Below are 17,343 nucleotides of genomic sequence, written 5' to 3'. Positions count from 1 at the left end.
CATTCACTCCCACTGTAAACAATCCCAATGGACCCAACCCCTTCCCATTCACTCCCATTGTACACAATCCCACAGACCCGACCCCTTCCCATTCACTCCCACTGTACACAATCCCAATGGACCCAACCCCTTCCCATTCACTCCCATTGTACACAATCCCACAGACCCAACCCCTTCCCATTCACTCCCATTGTACACAATCCCAATGGACCCAAACCCCTTCCCATTCACTCCCATTGTACACAATCCCAATGGACCCAACCCCTTCCCATTCACTCCCATTGTACACAATCCCAATGGACCCAATCCCGTCTCATTCCCTCCCATTGTACACAATCCCAATGGACCCAAACCCCTTCCCATTCACTCCCATTGTACACAATCCCAATGGACCCAATCCCGTCTCATTCCCTCCCATTGTACACAATCCCAATGGACCCAATCCCGTCTCATTCCCTCCCGTTGTCGGGAACCTGATGCTCATTTACTGGATTCCGCCCTCCCACTGCTTCAGGGTGACGAGTCAAAAGGCAGAGGCGGACTGCTCCACTGCCCCGCCACTGAAGGGGTGTCGGCTCGTCCTTTAAAAAGCCAATGAGCGTGGGATGCTCCTGTTAAAGCTGGCTTACCTTGAGGAAGGAGGTCTGTGTGGGATCCAGTTTTGCATTGCATTCCACCTGAAACATGTAAAAAGAGCAGATTATTCCTCAGCATAACGGGTGAGGGAAGAGCAGACTGTCCTGCCCCCCACCCCACCCCTCAACAACAACAACAACTGCTATTTATATAGCACCTTTAACGTAAAAGTCCAAAAGCGCTTCACGGGAGCGAATAGCAAACAAGGTTTGACACCGCGCCCCATAAAGAGATATTAGGGCAGGCGATCACAAGCTTGGTCACAGAGGTAGGTTTTAAGGAGCGTCTTAAAGAAGGAAAGAGAGGCGGAGAGGTTTAGGGAGGGAGTTCCAGAGCTTGGGGCCCAGGCAACAGAAGGCACGGCCACCGATGGTGGAGCGATTATAATCAGGGATGGTCAGGAGGGCAGAATTAGAGGAGCGCAGACATCTCGGAGGGTTGTGGGGGCTGGAGGAGATTACAGAGATAGGGAGGGGGCGAGGGCCACGGAGGGATTTGTAAACGAGGATGAGAATTTTGAAATCGAGACCTGGCTTAACCGGGACTCGGATTCGCCACCCAGCGATCCCGTTCCGGGGAGGCGTCTGGGGCAGGAAGGGCGGTGTTGCGGCCAGAATCATGGCTGCTCCTGAGCTGTCGGGATTGCCCAGTGACCGTTACCGCCAAGGGCAGGCTGTCGCCTTGGAAACGGTGGGTGCCCGCAGGTCAGCCGTGACCCTTGACCCGTTATGTTGGTTCCCTGGTCTCTCCTTCAACACCCTGCTTACATCATCATCGTAGGCAGCCCCTCGGAATCGAGGAAGACTTGCCTCCACTCTAACAGTGAGTTCTCAGGTGGCTGAACAGTCCAATACGAGAACCACGGTCCCTGTCACAGGCGGGACAGACAGTGGTTGAGGGAAGGGGTGGGTGGGACTGGTTTGCCGCACGCTCCTTCCGCTGCCTGCGCTTGCTTTCTGCACGCTCTCGGCGACGAGACTCGAGGTGCTCAGCGCCCCTCCCGGATGCACTTCCTCCACTTAGGGGCGGGACTGGTCTTTGGGCCCAGGGACTCCCAGGTGTCGGTGGGGGATGTTGCACTTTATCAGGGAGGCTTTGAGGGTGGTCCCTTGTAACGTTTCCTCTGCCCACCCTGGGGCTCGTTTGCCGTGTCGGAGTTCCGAGTAGAGCGCTCGCTTTAGGAGTCTCGTGTCTGGGGACATGCGGACAACGTGGCCCTGCCCAGCGGAGCTGGTCGAGTGTGTGGTCAGTGCTTCGATGCTGGGGATGTTGGGCCTGGTCGAGGACGCTAACGTTGGTGCGTCTGTCCTCCCAGGGGATTTGCAGGATCTTGCGGAGACAGCGTTGGTGGTATTTCTCCAGCGACTTGAGGTGTCTGCTGTACATGGTCCATGGACATGCTCTTTGCAGCGCGACTGCTGCAGGAAAAATGCAGGGAGCAGCGCCAGCCCTTATACATGGCCTTCTTCGACCTTACAAAGGCCTTTGACACCGTCAACCGCCAGGGTCTATGGAGCGTCCTCCTCCGTTTCGGATGCCCCCAAAAGTTCATCACCATCCTCCGCCTGCTCCACGATGACATGCAGGCCGTGATCCTTACCCACGGATCCATTACAGACCCAATCCACGTCCGGACCGGGGTCAAACGGGGCTGCGTCATCGCTCCAACCCTCTTCTCAATCTTCCTCGCCGCCATGCTCCACCTCACAGTCAACAAGCTCCCCGCTGGAGTGGAACTAAACTACAGAACCAGTGGGAAGCTGTTTAACCTGCACCGTCTCCAGGCCAGGTCCAAGATCACCCCAACCTCTGTCGTCGAGCTACAGTACGCGGACGACGCCTGCCTCTGCGCACATTCAGAGGCTGCACTCCAGGACATAGTCGACGTATTCACTGAGCCTCCTTACAACCATTACCATCACAGGCGGTCCCTCGAACGTTGAAGGCTTGCTCTCACACCAAAAGGGATGAGTTCACTGATGTTCCAATGGATAGACCTGATGTTCCAGTCCTGAACTCCAGCGGTGGAAGATGCCCTGTGCGTGGATTTGTTTAACGTGGGGTGACCGTTGCAGACCAGCCACCACACGGGGCTCGACAAGAGCCCGGTCTCGGTCCAGTGGCGAGGGTTAACCAGGACGACTGGAGACCCGCTCTGCTGCACGGACCCTAGTGAGCACACTTATCGCACAGTGTGGGCTGGGCCCGTGTTGCCCCCATGGGCCCGTGTTGCCCCCATGGGCCCTCGGCTCTTCTGGGCCCCGTAACCCTCATTTGCCGCACCTCCGCCACGATCCCTCGCCGCTCACCTCTTGTCACGTCTCAGCCACGATCTCTCACCGCTCCTCCGCCTCGATCACACAACCTTGCAACCCGTACCCCCCCCTTTTGGCCAGCTTTGGAAAGATTTATGGGCTGGGTTTTCCGGCCCTTTGCGTCCCGGGTTTCGCCCCGGAGCGGCGTGAAAGCCAGCTCTCCAGCGTGACCCTCGGGTCTGGTTTCGCGGAGTCACGGACCAGCTCCGCCCGGGAAGAGCTGAGTGCCTGGGTAATCAGCGGGGTCCAACCATGCCGACGGCAGAGAGGACGGTAAAGTGCTGTACAAGTGAGCACGAGCGCTACTGCGGGCCAGCTCAGATACGACAGCAAGTACTGCAGGGTGCTCTCCGACACTCGTTTCCATCGCCTGGGATGGGTCGGAGAGGAATTTTCCCAGATTTTCTTTCCCCCCCCTAAATCGGCCTGGGGTTTTTAATCTGGTTTTGGCCTCTCCCAGCAGATCGCGTGGCTCCGGTTGGGGTGGAGTGTAGATTGTTTCAGTATAAAGGGTGTCGCGGTTGTGTGAGGCGGACTGGTTGGGAGCTCGTTGCCTTTCCGTCGTTGTTCACGGGTTTATACGTAACCTTCAGGGCCGCTGACCGAGGGCCGTGTGGCTCATTGACGGCGGACGTGGGCACTGTCATGTATTGACTTAAAAAGCCTGACCAGATACTGTGAGCTCAAAGTGAGGTGTGGCCACAATCCTTTATTACCGCTCCCCAGCCTCTGAGGCCTCCTTACGTACCTGTGCTCCCAAGGGATTGTGGGATCCCTTGGGACTCCAGGGGATGAGCCCTCTGGTGGTCAGACAAGGTATTTACAGGTTGACACATATAACAGACACGGTGGGGGCCGAAATGGCCTCCTTCTGTGCCGTAAGTTTCTACGAGAGTGTTTTGTTTACATTTTTTGTGAGGATTGTGTCGTGCTGGCGTGGGCAATGTTTTGGGAATGTTTTCGCGGGATTTTTTAGGTCTCCCCCCCCCCCCCCCCCCCCCCAACAAGGTCGTCTCTCGGAGCGCTCCCGGATCTTTAGCTCGGGAGTTTCCCATCCTAACGCCCCGAGAGAGGTGTACAACATTCCCACTCCCCCCACACTTAGCGCAGAACCCCCTGACTCAGGGGCCCAGCTGGCCAAAATTACTCAGTGAGGGGCAGACTGCTCCCGGGGGCAAACTTTAACCCCCCCGCGACCCCGCGACCCCGCCCGCCATTACCGCCCCGAATTCAGCAAAGCCGGAAATCCAGCCCGTCGCCAGGCATCCCAAAGCACTTTAAAGCCAACGAAGTATTTTTTTAAAAAAAAACATGTTGCAACGGAGGAAATGCAGCAGCAAGGTCCCACAACCAGCAATGTGATCATGGGCAGATAATCTGTTTCTCGGTTGGTTCAGGGATAAATATTGGGCCCAGGACACCGGGGAGAACTCCTCCTGCTCTTTGTACACTAGTGGCCGTGGGACCTTTTACATCCACCTGAGAGAGCGGACAGGGCCTCGGTTTAATGAGTAGATAGTTACCTCCGAAAGTGCGGCGCTCCCTCAGTACTGACCCTCCGACAGTGCGGCGTTCCCTCAGTACTGCCCCTCCGACAGTGCGGCGTTCCCTCAGTACTGCCCCTCCGACAGTGCGGGGCTCCCTCAGTACTGGCACCGGGGGCGTTCGGCCTCAGATTATGGGGGCTTGAGTCTCTGGCAATGTCCCCTTTGCCTCAGAGTTGATTGTTGTTTGATAAAAGACTGGCTCGGCCTCAACTGGAGTATTGTGTCCAATTCTGGGCACTGCACTTTAGGAAGGATGTGTAGGCCTTAGAGAGGGCGCAGAACAGATTTACGAGAATGGTTCCCGGGATGAGGGAACTTCAGTGACGTGGGATAGACTGGGAGAAGCTGGGGTTGTTCTCCTTGGAGCAGAGGAGGTTGGAGAGGAGATTTGATCGAGGTGTTCAGAATCATGAGGGGTCTGGACAGAGTACAGCGAGAGAAAGTGTTCCCATTGGCGGGAGGGTCGAGAACCAGAGGGACACAGATTTAAGGCGATTGGCAGAAGAACCAAAGGCGACACGAGGGAAAACCTTTTTACGCCGCGAGTGGTGAGGATCTGGGAATGCGCTGCCTGAGAGGGCGGTGGGGGCAGACTCAATCGTGGCTTTCAAAAGGGAGTTGGATAAGGACCTGAAGGAACAAATTGTGCCGGGCTCCGGGGAAAGGGCGCGGGGAGTGGGACTGGCTGAGGTGCTCCTGCAGAGAGCCAGCACGGGCTCGACGGGCCGAATGGCCTCCGGCCCTTGCTGTAACCGTTCGATGGGTCTATGACCGCTCCTGTGAAACCTCTTTGGCCGTTTTACGAGGTCAGAGGCGCTGTACGAGGGCGAGTTGTTTTTGTTGCTTTTGTCTAGACAGCGGACCACCCTGGGCTACGCCCCAGCGTCAGGGCGGGGGGCGGGGGGGGGGGGGGGGGGAGGGGCGACTTACCACGGCATCCTCGTGAGGGGCCTGATCTCCCACCACCAGCATCACCGGGCACCTAGAGGCCAACACACAAAACAAACCAGTTACTGAGCGAAAGGGAGAAAGACTTGCATTTATATAGCGCCTTTCACGACCACCGGACGTCTCAAAGCGCTTTACAGCCGATGAAGTACTTTTGGAGTGCAGTCACTGTTGTAATGTGGGTAACGCCAATTTGCGCACAGCAAGCTCCCACACACAGCAACGTGATAATGACCCAGATCATCTGTTTTTGTTAGGTTGATTGAGGGATAAATATTGGCCTCAGGACACCGGGGATAACTCCCCCCTGCTCTTCTTCCAAATAGTGGCCGTGGGATCTTTTACATCCACCTGAGAGAGCAGACGGGGGCCCTCGGTTTAACGTCTCATCCGGAAGACGGCCCCTCCGACAGTGCGGCACTCCCTCAGCACTGCACTGGGAGTGTCAGCCTAGATTTTCGTACTCAAGTTCCTGGAGTGGGACTTGAACCCACAACCTTCTGACCCCGAGGCGAGGGCGCTGTCCACTGAGCCACGGCGGGCACTGAGGTTACACCAGGAGGTCAAGGGTCAAATCCAGCCGCAGGCAATGGCCGATGAAATTCTGCTCTCTGTCTGATGGCGGACTGAGTGGGGGGTCAGACACTGACCTTCTGGGGGTCAAAATCTTCCCCAGACAGAGGGGGACAAAGGTCTTCTCTCTGCTGTGGGGGGGGTGGGGAAGGAGGGGGGTGGTGAGGGCAGTGCGGTAACACCATGACTCCCAAACACCTCGCCCTGGGCTGCCAACGGCAGTACTGGAATTGGAGGGGGAAATACCGGGAATTTTTTACAGAGGGATACGGACAAATAGGCAGAAGGGTGGCTGTTTCCAGAGTGGGCGGCGGCTGTATACAGAGAGGTCAATAATAACTTGTATTTATATAGCGCCTTTAACGAAGTGAAAAGTCCCAAGGCGATTCACAGGAGTATTGTGCGATAGCAATCTGACACGGAGCCGCATAAGGAGAAATTAGTGCAGGTGACCAAAAGCTGGGTCAAAGAGGTCGGTTTTAAGGCACGTCTTGAAGGAGGAGAGAGGTAGAGAGGCGGAGAGGTTTAGGGAGGGAGTTCCAGAGCTTGGGGCCCAGGCAACAGAAGGCACGGCCACCGATGGTGGAGCGATTATAATCAGGGATGGTCAGGAGGGCAGAATTAGAGGAGCGCAGACATCTCGGGGGCGTTGTGGGGCTGGAGGAGATTACAGAGATAGGGAGGGGCGAGGGGCCATGGAGGGATTTGTCAACAAGGCAATTTTTTTAATCGAGGCGTTGCTTAACCGGGAGCCAATGTCGGTCAGCGAGCACAGGGGGTGATGGGTGAGTGGGACTGGGTGTGAGTTAGGACACGGGGCAGTGAGCACAGGGGGTGATGGGTGAGCGGGACTGGGTGCGAGTTAGGACACGGGGCAGTGAGCACAGGGGGTGATGGGTGAGTGGGACTTGGTGTGAGTTAGGACACGGGGCAGTGAGCACAGGGGGTGATGGGTGAGCGGGACTAGGTGCGAGTTAGGACACGGGGCAGTGAGCACAGGGGGTGATGGGTGAGTGGGACTGGGTGCGAGTTAGGACACGGGTCAGCGAGCACAGGGGGTGATGGGTGAGCGGGACTCGGTGCGAGTTAGGACACGGGGGCAGTGAGCACAGGGGGTGATGGGTGAGCGGGGCTCGGTACGAGTTAGGACACGGGGCAGCGAGCACAGGGGGTGATGGGTGAGTGGGACTGGGTGCGAGTTAGGACACGGGTCAGCGAGCACAGGGGGTGATGGGTGAGCGGGACTCGGTGCGAGTTAGGACACGGGGGCAGTGAGCACAGGGGGTGATGGGTGAGCGGGGCTCGGTGCGAGTTAGGACACGGGGGCAGTGAGCACAGGGGGTGATGGGCGAGCGGGACTCGGTACGAGTTAGGACACGGGGCAGCGAGCACAGGGGGTGATGGGTGAGCGGGACTCGGTGCGAGTTAGGACACGGGGGCAGTGAGCACAGGGGGTGATGGGTGAGTGGAATTCAGTGTGAGTTAGGACACGGGGGCAGTGAGCACAGTGGGTGATGGGTGAGTGGAATTCAGTGCGAGTTAGGACACGGGGGCAGCCGAGTTTTGGATCACCTCAAGTTTACGTCGGGTAGAATGTGGGAGGCCGGCCAGGAGTGCGTTGGAATAGTCAAGTCTGGAGATAACAAAGGCATGGGTGAGGGCTTCAGCAGCGGATGAGCTGAGGCAGGGGGCGGAGACGGGCGATGTTACGGAGGTGTAAATAGGCGGTCTGAGTTATGCTGCGGATATTTGGTGGAAAGGTGGATAGAGACAGAATGATGAGTAGATGTAGACAGAGAGATCGGGCCTTACTTCAGAGTGCCTGCTCCAACTCGATCGATTTCCAGGTCACGTCGACTGTTGAGAGAAAACAAGGGACACCTCTTAATCTCAATGCACATAACATGCACTGCGGTTCACTGCTGGAGATACAGAATTCAAAAGCAGGGAAGTGATGTTAAAGTTGGAGCGAACCTTGGTCAGACCACACGTTGAGCACGACCAGGCCCAACATCCCCAGCATCGAAGCACTGACCACACACTCGACCAGCTCCGTTGGGCAGGGCCACATTGTTCGCATGCCCCCGACACAAGAGTCCCAAAGCGAGCGCTCCACTCGGAACTCCGACACGGCAAGCGAGCCCCAGGGTGGGCAGAGGAAACGTTACAAGGGACCACCCTCAAAGCCCTCCCTGATAAAGTGCAACATCCCCCACCGACACCTGGGAGTCCCTGGGCCCAAAGACCAGTCCCGCCCCTAAGTGGAGGAAGTGCATCCGGGAGGGGCGCTGAGCACCTCGAGTCTCGTCGCCGAGAGTGTGCAGAAACCAAGCGCAGGCAGCGGAAGGAGCGTGCGGCAAACCAGTCCCACCCTCCCCTTCCCTCAACCACTGTCTGTCCCACCTGTGACAGAGACTGCAATTCCCGTATTGGACTGTTCAGCCACCTGAGAACCCACTTTTAGAGTGGGGAAAATGCTTGAAGCTATCATTACGGATGAAATAGCGGGACATCTGGATAGGAATAGTGCAATCAAGCAGACGCAGCATGGATTCATGAAGGGGAAATCATATGTAACTAATTTACTGGAATTCTTTGAGGACATCACGAGCATGGTGGATAGAGATGTACCAATGGATGTGGTGTATTTAGATTTCCAAAAGGCATTCGATAAGGTGCCACACAAAAGGTTACTGCAGAAGATAAAGGTACGCGGAGTCAGAGGAAATGTATTAGCATGGATCGAGAATTGGCTGGCTAACAGAAAGCAGAGAGTTGGGATAAATGGGTCCTTTTCGGGTTGGAAATCGGTGGTTAGTGGTGTGCCACAGGGATCGGTGCTGGGACCACAACTGTTTACAATATACATAGATGACCTGGAAGAGGGGACAGAGTGTAGTGTAACAAAATTTGCAGATGACACAAAGATTAGTGGGAAAGCGGGTTGTGTAGAGGACACAGAGAGGCTGCAAAGAGATTTGGATAGGTGAAGCGAATGGGCTAAGGTTTGGCAGATGGAATACAATGTCGGAAAGTGTGAGGTCATTCACCTTGGAAAAAAAAGTAAAAGGGAATATTATTTGAATGGGGAGAAATTACAACATGCTGCGGTGCAGAGGGACCTGGGGGTCCTTGTGCATGAATCCCAAAAAGTTAGTTTGCAGGTGCAGCAGGTAATCGGGAAGGCGAATGGAATGTTGGCCTTCATTGCGAGAGGGATGGAGTACAAAAGCAGGGAGGTCCTGCTGCAACTGTACAGGGTATTGGTGAGGCCGCACCTGGAGTACTGCGTGCAGTTTTGGTCACCTTACTTAAGGAAGGATATACTGGCTTTGGAGGGGGTACAGAGACGATTCACTAGGCTGATTCCGGAGATGAGGGGGTTACCTTATGATGATAGATTGAGTAGACTGGGTCTTTACTCGTTGGAGTTCAGAAGGATGAGGGGTGATCTTATAGAAACATTTAAAATAATGAAAGGGATAGACAAGATAGAGGCAGAGAGGTTGTTTCCACTGGTCGGGGAGACTAGAACTAGGGGGCACAGCCTCAAAATACAGGGGGAGCCAATTTAAAACCGAGTTGAGAAGGAATTTCTTCTCCCAGAGGGTTTTGAATCTGTGGAATTCTCTGCCCAAGGAGCAGTTAAGGCTAGCTCATTGAATGTATTCAAGTCACAGATAGATAGATTTTTAACCAATAAGGGAATTAAGGGTTACGGGGAGCGGGCGGGTAAGTGGAGCTGAGTCCACGGCCAGATCAGCCATGATCTTGTTGAATGGTGGAGCAGGCTCGAGGGGCTAGATGGCCTAATCCTGTTCCTAATTCTTATGTTCTTATGTTCTGAAGCTAGTCTTCCTCGATTCCGAGGGACTGCCTATGGATGATGATGACTGTGTACAGTTCTGGTCTCCATATTACAAAAAGGATCCAGAGGCACTGGAGAAGGTGCAAAATAGATTTACTCAAATACAGGAAGTACCAGAAGTGAGAGGTTATATCTGTCAAGAAAGAATGAACAGGCTGGGGCCCCTTTTCTCTAGAAAACAGAAGACAGAGAGAGTGACCTAATCTCCTCCAGCCCCACAACCCCCCCGAGATGTCTGCGCTCCTCTAATTCTGCCCCCCCTGACCATCCCCTGACCATAATCGCTCCACCATCGGTGGCCGTGCCTTCTGTTGCCTGGGCCCCAAGCTCTGGAACTCCCTCCCTAAACCTCTCCGCCTCTCCACCTCTCTTTCCTCCTTCAAGACACTCCTTAAAGGGGATTGACAGCGTAAACGGGTCAGCCATGATCTTATTGAATGGCGGAGCAGGCTCAAGGGGCCGAATGGCCGACTCCTGCTCTGATTTCTAATGTTCTTATGTTGCATAGAGAAGATGTTTCCACTTGTGGGAAAGACTAAAACTAGGAGCCATCAATATAAGACAGTCACTGATAAATCCAATCAGGAATTCAGGAGAAACTTCTTTACCCAAAGAGTGGTGAGAATGTGGAACTCGCTGCCACATAAGAGTATTTGAAGTGAATAGTATCGACGTATTTAAGGGGAAGCTGGATAAGCACATGAGGGAGAAAGGGATAGAACATAAAATGTAAGAACTAGGAGCAGGAGTCGGCCATTCGGCCCCTCGAGCCTGCTCCGCCATTCAATGAGATCATGGCTGATCTTCTACCTCAACTCCACTTTCCTGCTCTATCCCCATATCCCTTGAGTCCCTTAATATCCAAAAATCTATCGGTCTCTGTCTTGACTATACTCAAAGACTGAGCCTCCACAGCCCTCTGGTGCAGAGAGTTCCAAAGATTCACCCCCCTCTGAGTGAAGAAGATTCTCCTCATCTCCGTCCTAAATGGCCGACCCCTTATCCTGAGACCGTGACCCCCTGGTTCTAGACTCCCCAGCCCCGGGGGAAACACCCTCCCTGCATCTACCCTGTCAAGCCCTGTAAGAAACATAGAAACGTAGAAAATAGGTGCAGGAGTAGGCCATTCGGCCCTTCGAGCCTGCACCACCATTCAATGAGTTCATGGCTGATCATTCACCTCAGTACCCCTTTCCCGCTTTCTCTCCATACCCCTTGATCCCTTTAGCCGTAAGGGCCATATCTAACTCCCTCTTGAATATATCTAACGAACTGGCCTCAACAACTCTCTGCGGCAGGGAATTCCACAGGTTCACCACTCTCTGAGTGAAGAAGTTTCTCCTCATCTCGGTCCTAAATGGCCGACCCCTTATCCTTAGACTGTGACCCCTGGTTCTGGACTTCCCCAACATTGGGAACATTCTTCCTGCATCTAACCTGTCCAATCCCGTCAGAATTTTATTTTTCTATGAGATCCCCTCTCATCCTTCTAAACTCCAGTGAATACAGGCCCAGTCGATCCAGTCTCTGCTCACGTGTCAGTCCTGCCATCCCGGGAATCAGTCTGGTGAACCTTCGCTGCACTCCCTCAACAGCAAGAACGTCCTTCCTCAGATTAGGAGACCAAAACTGAACACAATATTCCAGGTGAGGCCTCACCAAGGCCCTGTACAACTGCAGTTTCAGTGTACGTTTCAATGAGATCACCTCTCGTTCTTCTAAACTTTAGAGAAGTATAGGCCTAGTCCGCTCAATCTCTCCTCATAGGACAATCCCCCCCCCCCAGCATCCCAGGAATCATGCAACCTCAGTATCCCATTCCTGCTTTCTCTTGATCTCTTGATCCCTTTAGTCGTAAGGGCCACATCTAACTCCCTCTTGAATAAATCTAATGAAGTGGCCTCAACAACTTTCAGTGGTAGAGAATTCCACCGGTTCACAAGATGGGGTTACATGAAGATGGGTAGGCGAAGGCTCGTGTGGAACATTAACCCCGGCATGGACTGGTTGTGCGATTGGCCTGTTTCTGGGCCGTGCACAAACCATTCAAAGCCGGTAGGTGGATACAAAAGGCAATTAAGAGGGCGAAAGGGATGTTGGCCTTTACCTCGGGAGCTGGAATCTGAAGAGATAGAAATTGTGCTTCCAACAGTGCCGAGTTCTGGTGACACCCCACCCACAGTACGGTGTTCAGTTCCCGGCACCGCCCCTTAGGAGGGGTATATTGTCCTCGGAGGGGACTCACTGGAATGATACCGGGGGGCTAAAAGGGTTAAATTATGGGGGACCGGCTGCATAGACTGGGCTTGTGAGTTTAGAAGGCTGAGGCGAGATCTGATGGAGGGGTTTTAAAATGATGAAGCAAGAAAGACGTGCGTTTATATCGCGCCCTTCTTGACCACCGGGCATCCCAAAGTGCTTTACAAGCCAATGAAGCACTTTTGGCATGTAGTCACTGTTGTAATGTGTGGGAAACACCGATTTGTGCACAGCAAGCTCCCACAAACAGCAATGTGACGCTGACCCAGATAATCTGTTTTTGTTACGTTGATTGAGGGATAAATATTGGCCCCAGGACACCGGGGAGAACTCCCCCTGCTCTTCTTCGAAATAGTGGCCATGGGATCTTTTACGTCCAGCTGAGAGAGCAGACGGGGCCTCTCGAAAGACAGCCCCTCCGACAGTGCGGTGCTCCCTCAGTACTGCCCCTCCGACAGTGCGGCGCTCCCTCAGCACTGCCCCTCCGACAGTGCGGCGCTCCCTCAGCACTGCCCCTCCGACAGTGCGGCGCTCCCTCAGCACTGCCCCTCCGACATTGCGGGGCTCCCTCAGTACTGCCCCTCCGACAGTGCGGGGCTCCCTCATCACTGCCCCTCCGACAGTGCGGGGCTCCCTCAGCACTGCCCCTCCGACAGTGCGGGGCTCCCTCAGCACTGCCCCTCCGACAGTGCGGCGCTCCCTCAGCACTGCCCCTCCGACAGTGCGGCGCTCCCTCAGCACTGCCCCTCCGACAGTGCGGGGCTCCCTCAGCACTGCCCCTCCGACAGTGCGGCGCTCCCTCAGCACCGCCCCTCCGACAGTGCAGGGCTCCCTCAGCACTGCCCCTCCGACAGTGCGGGGCTCCCTCAGCACTGCCCCTCCGACAGTGCGGCGCTCCCTCAGTACTGCTCCTCCGACAGTGCGGCACTCCCTCAGCACTGCCCCTCCGACAGTGCGACGCTCCCTCAGCACTGCCCCTCCGACAGTGCGGGGCTCCCCCAGCACTGCCCCTCCGACAGTGCGACGCTCCCTCAGCACCGCCCCTCCGACAGTGCGGGGCTCCCTCAGCACTGCCCCACCGACAGTGCGGCACTCCCTCAGCACCGCCCCTCCGACAGTGCGGGGCTCCCTCAGCACTGCACCGGGAGCGTCGGCCGAGATTTTATGTTGAACCCACAACCTTCTGACTGAGGGTTGTGAGTGCAACTCACTGAGCCACAGCTGACACAGGAATGTAAAGGGATTTGATGGGGTCGATAGGGAGAAACTACTCCTTCTGGTTACCCGTCCCTCATGCCCACTTAAGGAGGGGCTCCTGTCTCTCATTCGATGGCCAGGGCCCCTCGGTGGTTGCATAGCCTCCCGCTACGCTGCCCCACAGTGGTTACCTGGTGTAACTGTTCCAGTACAGTGCAGTATTGTTGAGGGTGTTTCCTTCCGTCATGTGTTGCCGGTAAGTGTTGATCAGTTCCGTGTTGTTTGAGAGTTCGTCCTGCATTCGGCAAGGGAGGGGATGTCAGGGGAAAGAAATGTGTTTTTTTTCTACAAGATGCTTCAACACCAAATTACAGGAGGACATTAATAAACTTGCAGAATGGGCAGATAATTGGCAAATGAAGTTCAACACAGATAAATGTGAGGTCTTACATTTTGGTAGGAAGAATTAGGGAGGTCACTTATTACTTGGAGGGTGTGAGTCAGTTGGAGGCAGTTCAGAGAAGGTTCACTCGGTTGATTCCGGGGATGAGGGGGTTGTCTTATGAGGAAAGGTTGAGTAGGTTGGGCCTCTACTCATTGGAGTTTAGAAGAATGAGAGGTGATCTTATCCAAACGTATAACATTCTGAGGGGGCTCGACAAGGTGGATGCAGAGAGGATGTTTCCACTGATGGGGGAATCTAGAACTAGGGGGCATAGTCTCAGAATGAGGGGCCGCCCATTGAAAACTGAGATGAGGAGGAATTTCTTCTCTCAGAGGGTTGTAAATCTGTGGAATTCTCTGCCCCAGAGAGCTGTGGAGGGCTGGGTCATTGAATATATTTAAGGCGGAGATAGACAGATTTCTGAGCGATAAGGGAGTGAAGGGTTATGGGGAGCGGGCGGGGAAGTCCATGATCAGATCAGCCATGATCTTATTGAATGGCGGAGCAGGCTCGAGGGGCCGAATGGCCGACTCCTGCTCCTATTTCTTATGTTCTTATGAGTCTGGGTGGGGTAGAGGAGCAAAGGGATCTCGGAGTACAAATACACACATCGCGAAACGTTGCGACACAGGTTAGCAAGGCATAAATGGCAAACCAGGAACTAGGGTTTATTTCCAGAGGTATGGAATTAAAAAGTAGGGAAGTTATGCTAAACCTGTATCGAACCGTGGTTAGACCACACTTGGAGCACTGCGTACAGTTCTGGTCGCCATATTATAAAAAGGATATAGAGGCACTGGAGAGGGTGCAGAGAAAATTTACAAGGTTGATACCAGAAATGCGAGGGGATACATATCAGGACATGATGAACAGACTGGGTCTCTTTGCTCTTGATAAAAAGAATGCGGAGGGGTGACTAATAGAAACACAGAAACATAGAAAATAGGTGCAGGAGTAGTAGGCCATTCGGCCCTTCTAGCCTGCACCGTCATTCAATGAGTTCATGGCTGAACATTCAACTTGGCTGAGGGCAACGGAGGCCATCGCCCGTCCCTTCGAAACGGTCTTTAAAATGATGAAAGGTTTTGGTAGACTGGATACAGAGAGAATGTTTCCACTTGTGGGGAAGACCATAACTAGAGGCCATCGATATAAGATAGTCACCAAGGAATCCAATAGGGAATTCAGGAGAAACCTCTTTACCCAGAGAGGGGTGAGAATGTGGAACTCGCTGCCACAGGGAGGGGTTGAGGCGAATAGTATCGATGTATTTAAGGGGAGGCTGGACCAGCGTATGGGGGAGAAGGGAATAGAGGGTTATGTCGATAGATTTAGATGAGGAAAGACGGGAGGGGGCTCGAGTGGAGCATAAACGCCGGCAGGGACTGGTTGGGTCCAATGGCCTGTTTCTGGGCCGTATATCCTGTGTAATCCTGTGTAACAACAACTTAGTTATATAGTGCATTTAACGTAGAAGAACGTAACAAATGCGATATCAATAAAACCATATTTGACACCAAACAACAGAAGGAGATATCAGGTGGCCAAAAGCTGGGTCAAAGAGGCAGGTTTTAAGGAGCATCTTGAAGGAGGAGAGGGAGGTAGAGAGGGGGAGAGGTTTAGGGAGGGAGTTCCAGAGCTTGGGGCCCAGGCAACAGAAGGCACGGCCACCGATGGTGGAGCGATTATAATCAGGGATGGTCAGGAGGGCAGAATTAGAGGAGCGCAGACATCTCGAGGGGTTGTGGGGCTGGAGGAGATTACAGAGATAGGGAGGGGGCGAGGGCCATGGAGGGATTTGTAAACAAGGATGAGAATTTTTGAAATCGACGCGTTGCTTAACCGGGAGCCAATGTAGATCAGCGAGCACAGGGGGTGATGGGTGAGCGGGACTGTGTCTAAGTTCGGACATGGGGACAGCGAGCACAGTGGGTGATGGGTGAGCGGGACTCGGTGCGAGTTAGGACACGGGGGCAGCGAGCACAGTGGGTGATGGGTGAGCGGGACTCGGTGCGAGTTAGGACACGGGGCAGTGAGCACAGGGGGTGATGGGTGAGCGGGACTTGGTGCGAGTTAGGACATAGGGTCAGCGAGCACAGGAGGTGATGGGTGAGTGGGACTTGGTGCGAGTTAGGACACGGGGCAGCGAGCACAGGGGGTGATGGGTGAGCGGGACTCGGTGCGAGTTAGGACACGGGGCAGCGAGCACAGTGGGTGATGGGTGAGCGGGACTTGGTGTGAGTTAGGACACGGGGCAGCGAGCACAGGGGGTGATGGGTGAGCGGGACTCGGTGCGAGTTAGGACACGGGGGCAGCGAGCACAGGGGGTGATGGGTGAGCGGGACTCGGTGCGAGTTAGGACACGGGGGCAGCGAGCACAGTGGGTGATGGGTGAGCGGGACTTGGTGCGAGTTAGGACACGGGGCAGTGAGCACAGGGGGTGATGGGTGAGCGGGACTGGGTGTGAGTTAGGACACGGGGGCAGTGAGCACAGGGGGTGATGGGTGAGCGGGACTCGGTGTGAGTTAGGACACGGGGCAGCGAGCACAGGGGGTGATGGGTGAGCGGGACTCGGTGTGAGTTAGGACACGGGGCAGCGAGCACAGGGGGTGATGGGTGAGCGGGACTCGGTGTGAGTTAGGACACGGGGCAGCGAGCACAGGGGGTGATGGGTGAGCGGGACTCGGTGCGAGTTAGGACACGGGGTCAGTGAGCACAGGGGGTGATGGGTGAGCGGGACTGGGTGTGAGTTAGGACACGGGGGCAGTGAGCACAGGGGGTGATGGGTGAGCGGGACTCGGTGTGAGTTAGGACACGGGGCAGCGAGCACAGGGGGTGATGGGTGAGCGGGACTCGGTGTGAGTTAGGACACGGGGCAGCGAGCACAGGGGGTGATGGGTGAGCGGGACTCGGTGTGAGTTAGGACACGGGGCAGCGAGCACAGGGGGTGATGGGTGAGCGGGACTCGGTGCGAGTTAGGACACGGGGTCAGTGAGCACAGGGGGTGATGGGTGAGTGGGACTCGGTGTGAGTTAGGACACGGGGGCAGCGAGCACAGGGCGTGATGGGTGAGTGGGACTCGGTGCGAGTTAGGACACAGGGCAGCGAGCACAGGGGGTGATGGGTGAGCGGGACTCGGTGTGAGTTAGGACACGGGGCAGCGAGCACAGGGGGTGATGGGTGAGCGGGACTCGGTGCGAGTTAGGACACGGGGGCAGTGAGCACAGGGGGTGATGGGTGAGCGGGACTCGGTGCGAGTTAGGACACGGGGGCAGTGAGCACAGGGGGTGATGGGTGAGTGGGACTCGGTGCGAGTTAGGACACGGGTGCAGCCGAGTTTTGGATCCCCTCTAGTTTACATCGGGTAGAATGTGTGAGACCGGCCAGGAGTGCGTTGGAATAGTCAAGTCTGGAGGTAACAAAGGCAGGGATGAGGGCTTCAGTGGATGAGCTGAGGCAGAGGGCGGAGACGGGCGATGTTACGGAGGTGGAAATAGGCGGTCTTAGTTAGGCCGTGGATATGTGGTCATTTCAGGGTCAAATATGATTAGGAAG

The 17,343-nt window shown here is 55.2% G+C and overlaps 1 protein-coding gene across 1 annotated transcript in view; it reads right to left on the bottom strand.

The window, feature by feature from the left end:
• The window catches only part of LOC139235689 (protein NDRG2-like), a 42,951-nt gene that overhangs the window by 11,062 nt on the left and 14,546 nt on the right, over positions 1-17,343 (bottom strand). The window contains exons 4-7 of the mRNA XM_070866727.1: positions 13,535-13,638; positions 7,832-7,876; positions 5,429-5,480; positions 630-677 (exon numbers count right to left, since the gene is read on the bottom strand). Of these exons, the coding sequence (XP_070722828.1) occupies positions 630-677; positions 5,429-5,480; positions 7,832-7,876; positions 13,535-13,638 (249 nt within the window). The remainder of the gene's footprint in view (positions 1-629; positions 678-5,428; positions 5,481-7,831; positions 7,877-13,534; positions 13,639-17,343) is intronic.

Source organism: Pristiophorus japonicus, chromosome 23 (genome assembly GCF_044704955.1).
Source record: "Pristiophorus japonicus isolate sPriJap1 chromosome 23, sPriJap1.hap1, whole genome shotgun sequence".
NCBI classification, from domain to species: Eukaryota; Metazoa; Chordata; class Chondrichthyes; family Pristiophoridae; genus Pristiophorus; species Pristiophorus japonicus.
The sequence above is the reverse complement of the archived record's forward strand: the minus strand, read 5'-3'. Positions and strand labels throughout refer to the sequence as shown.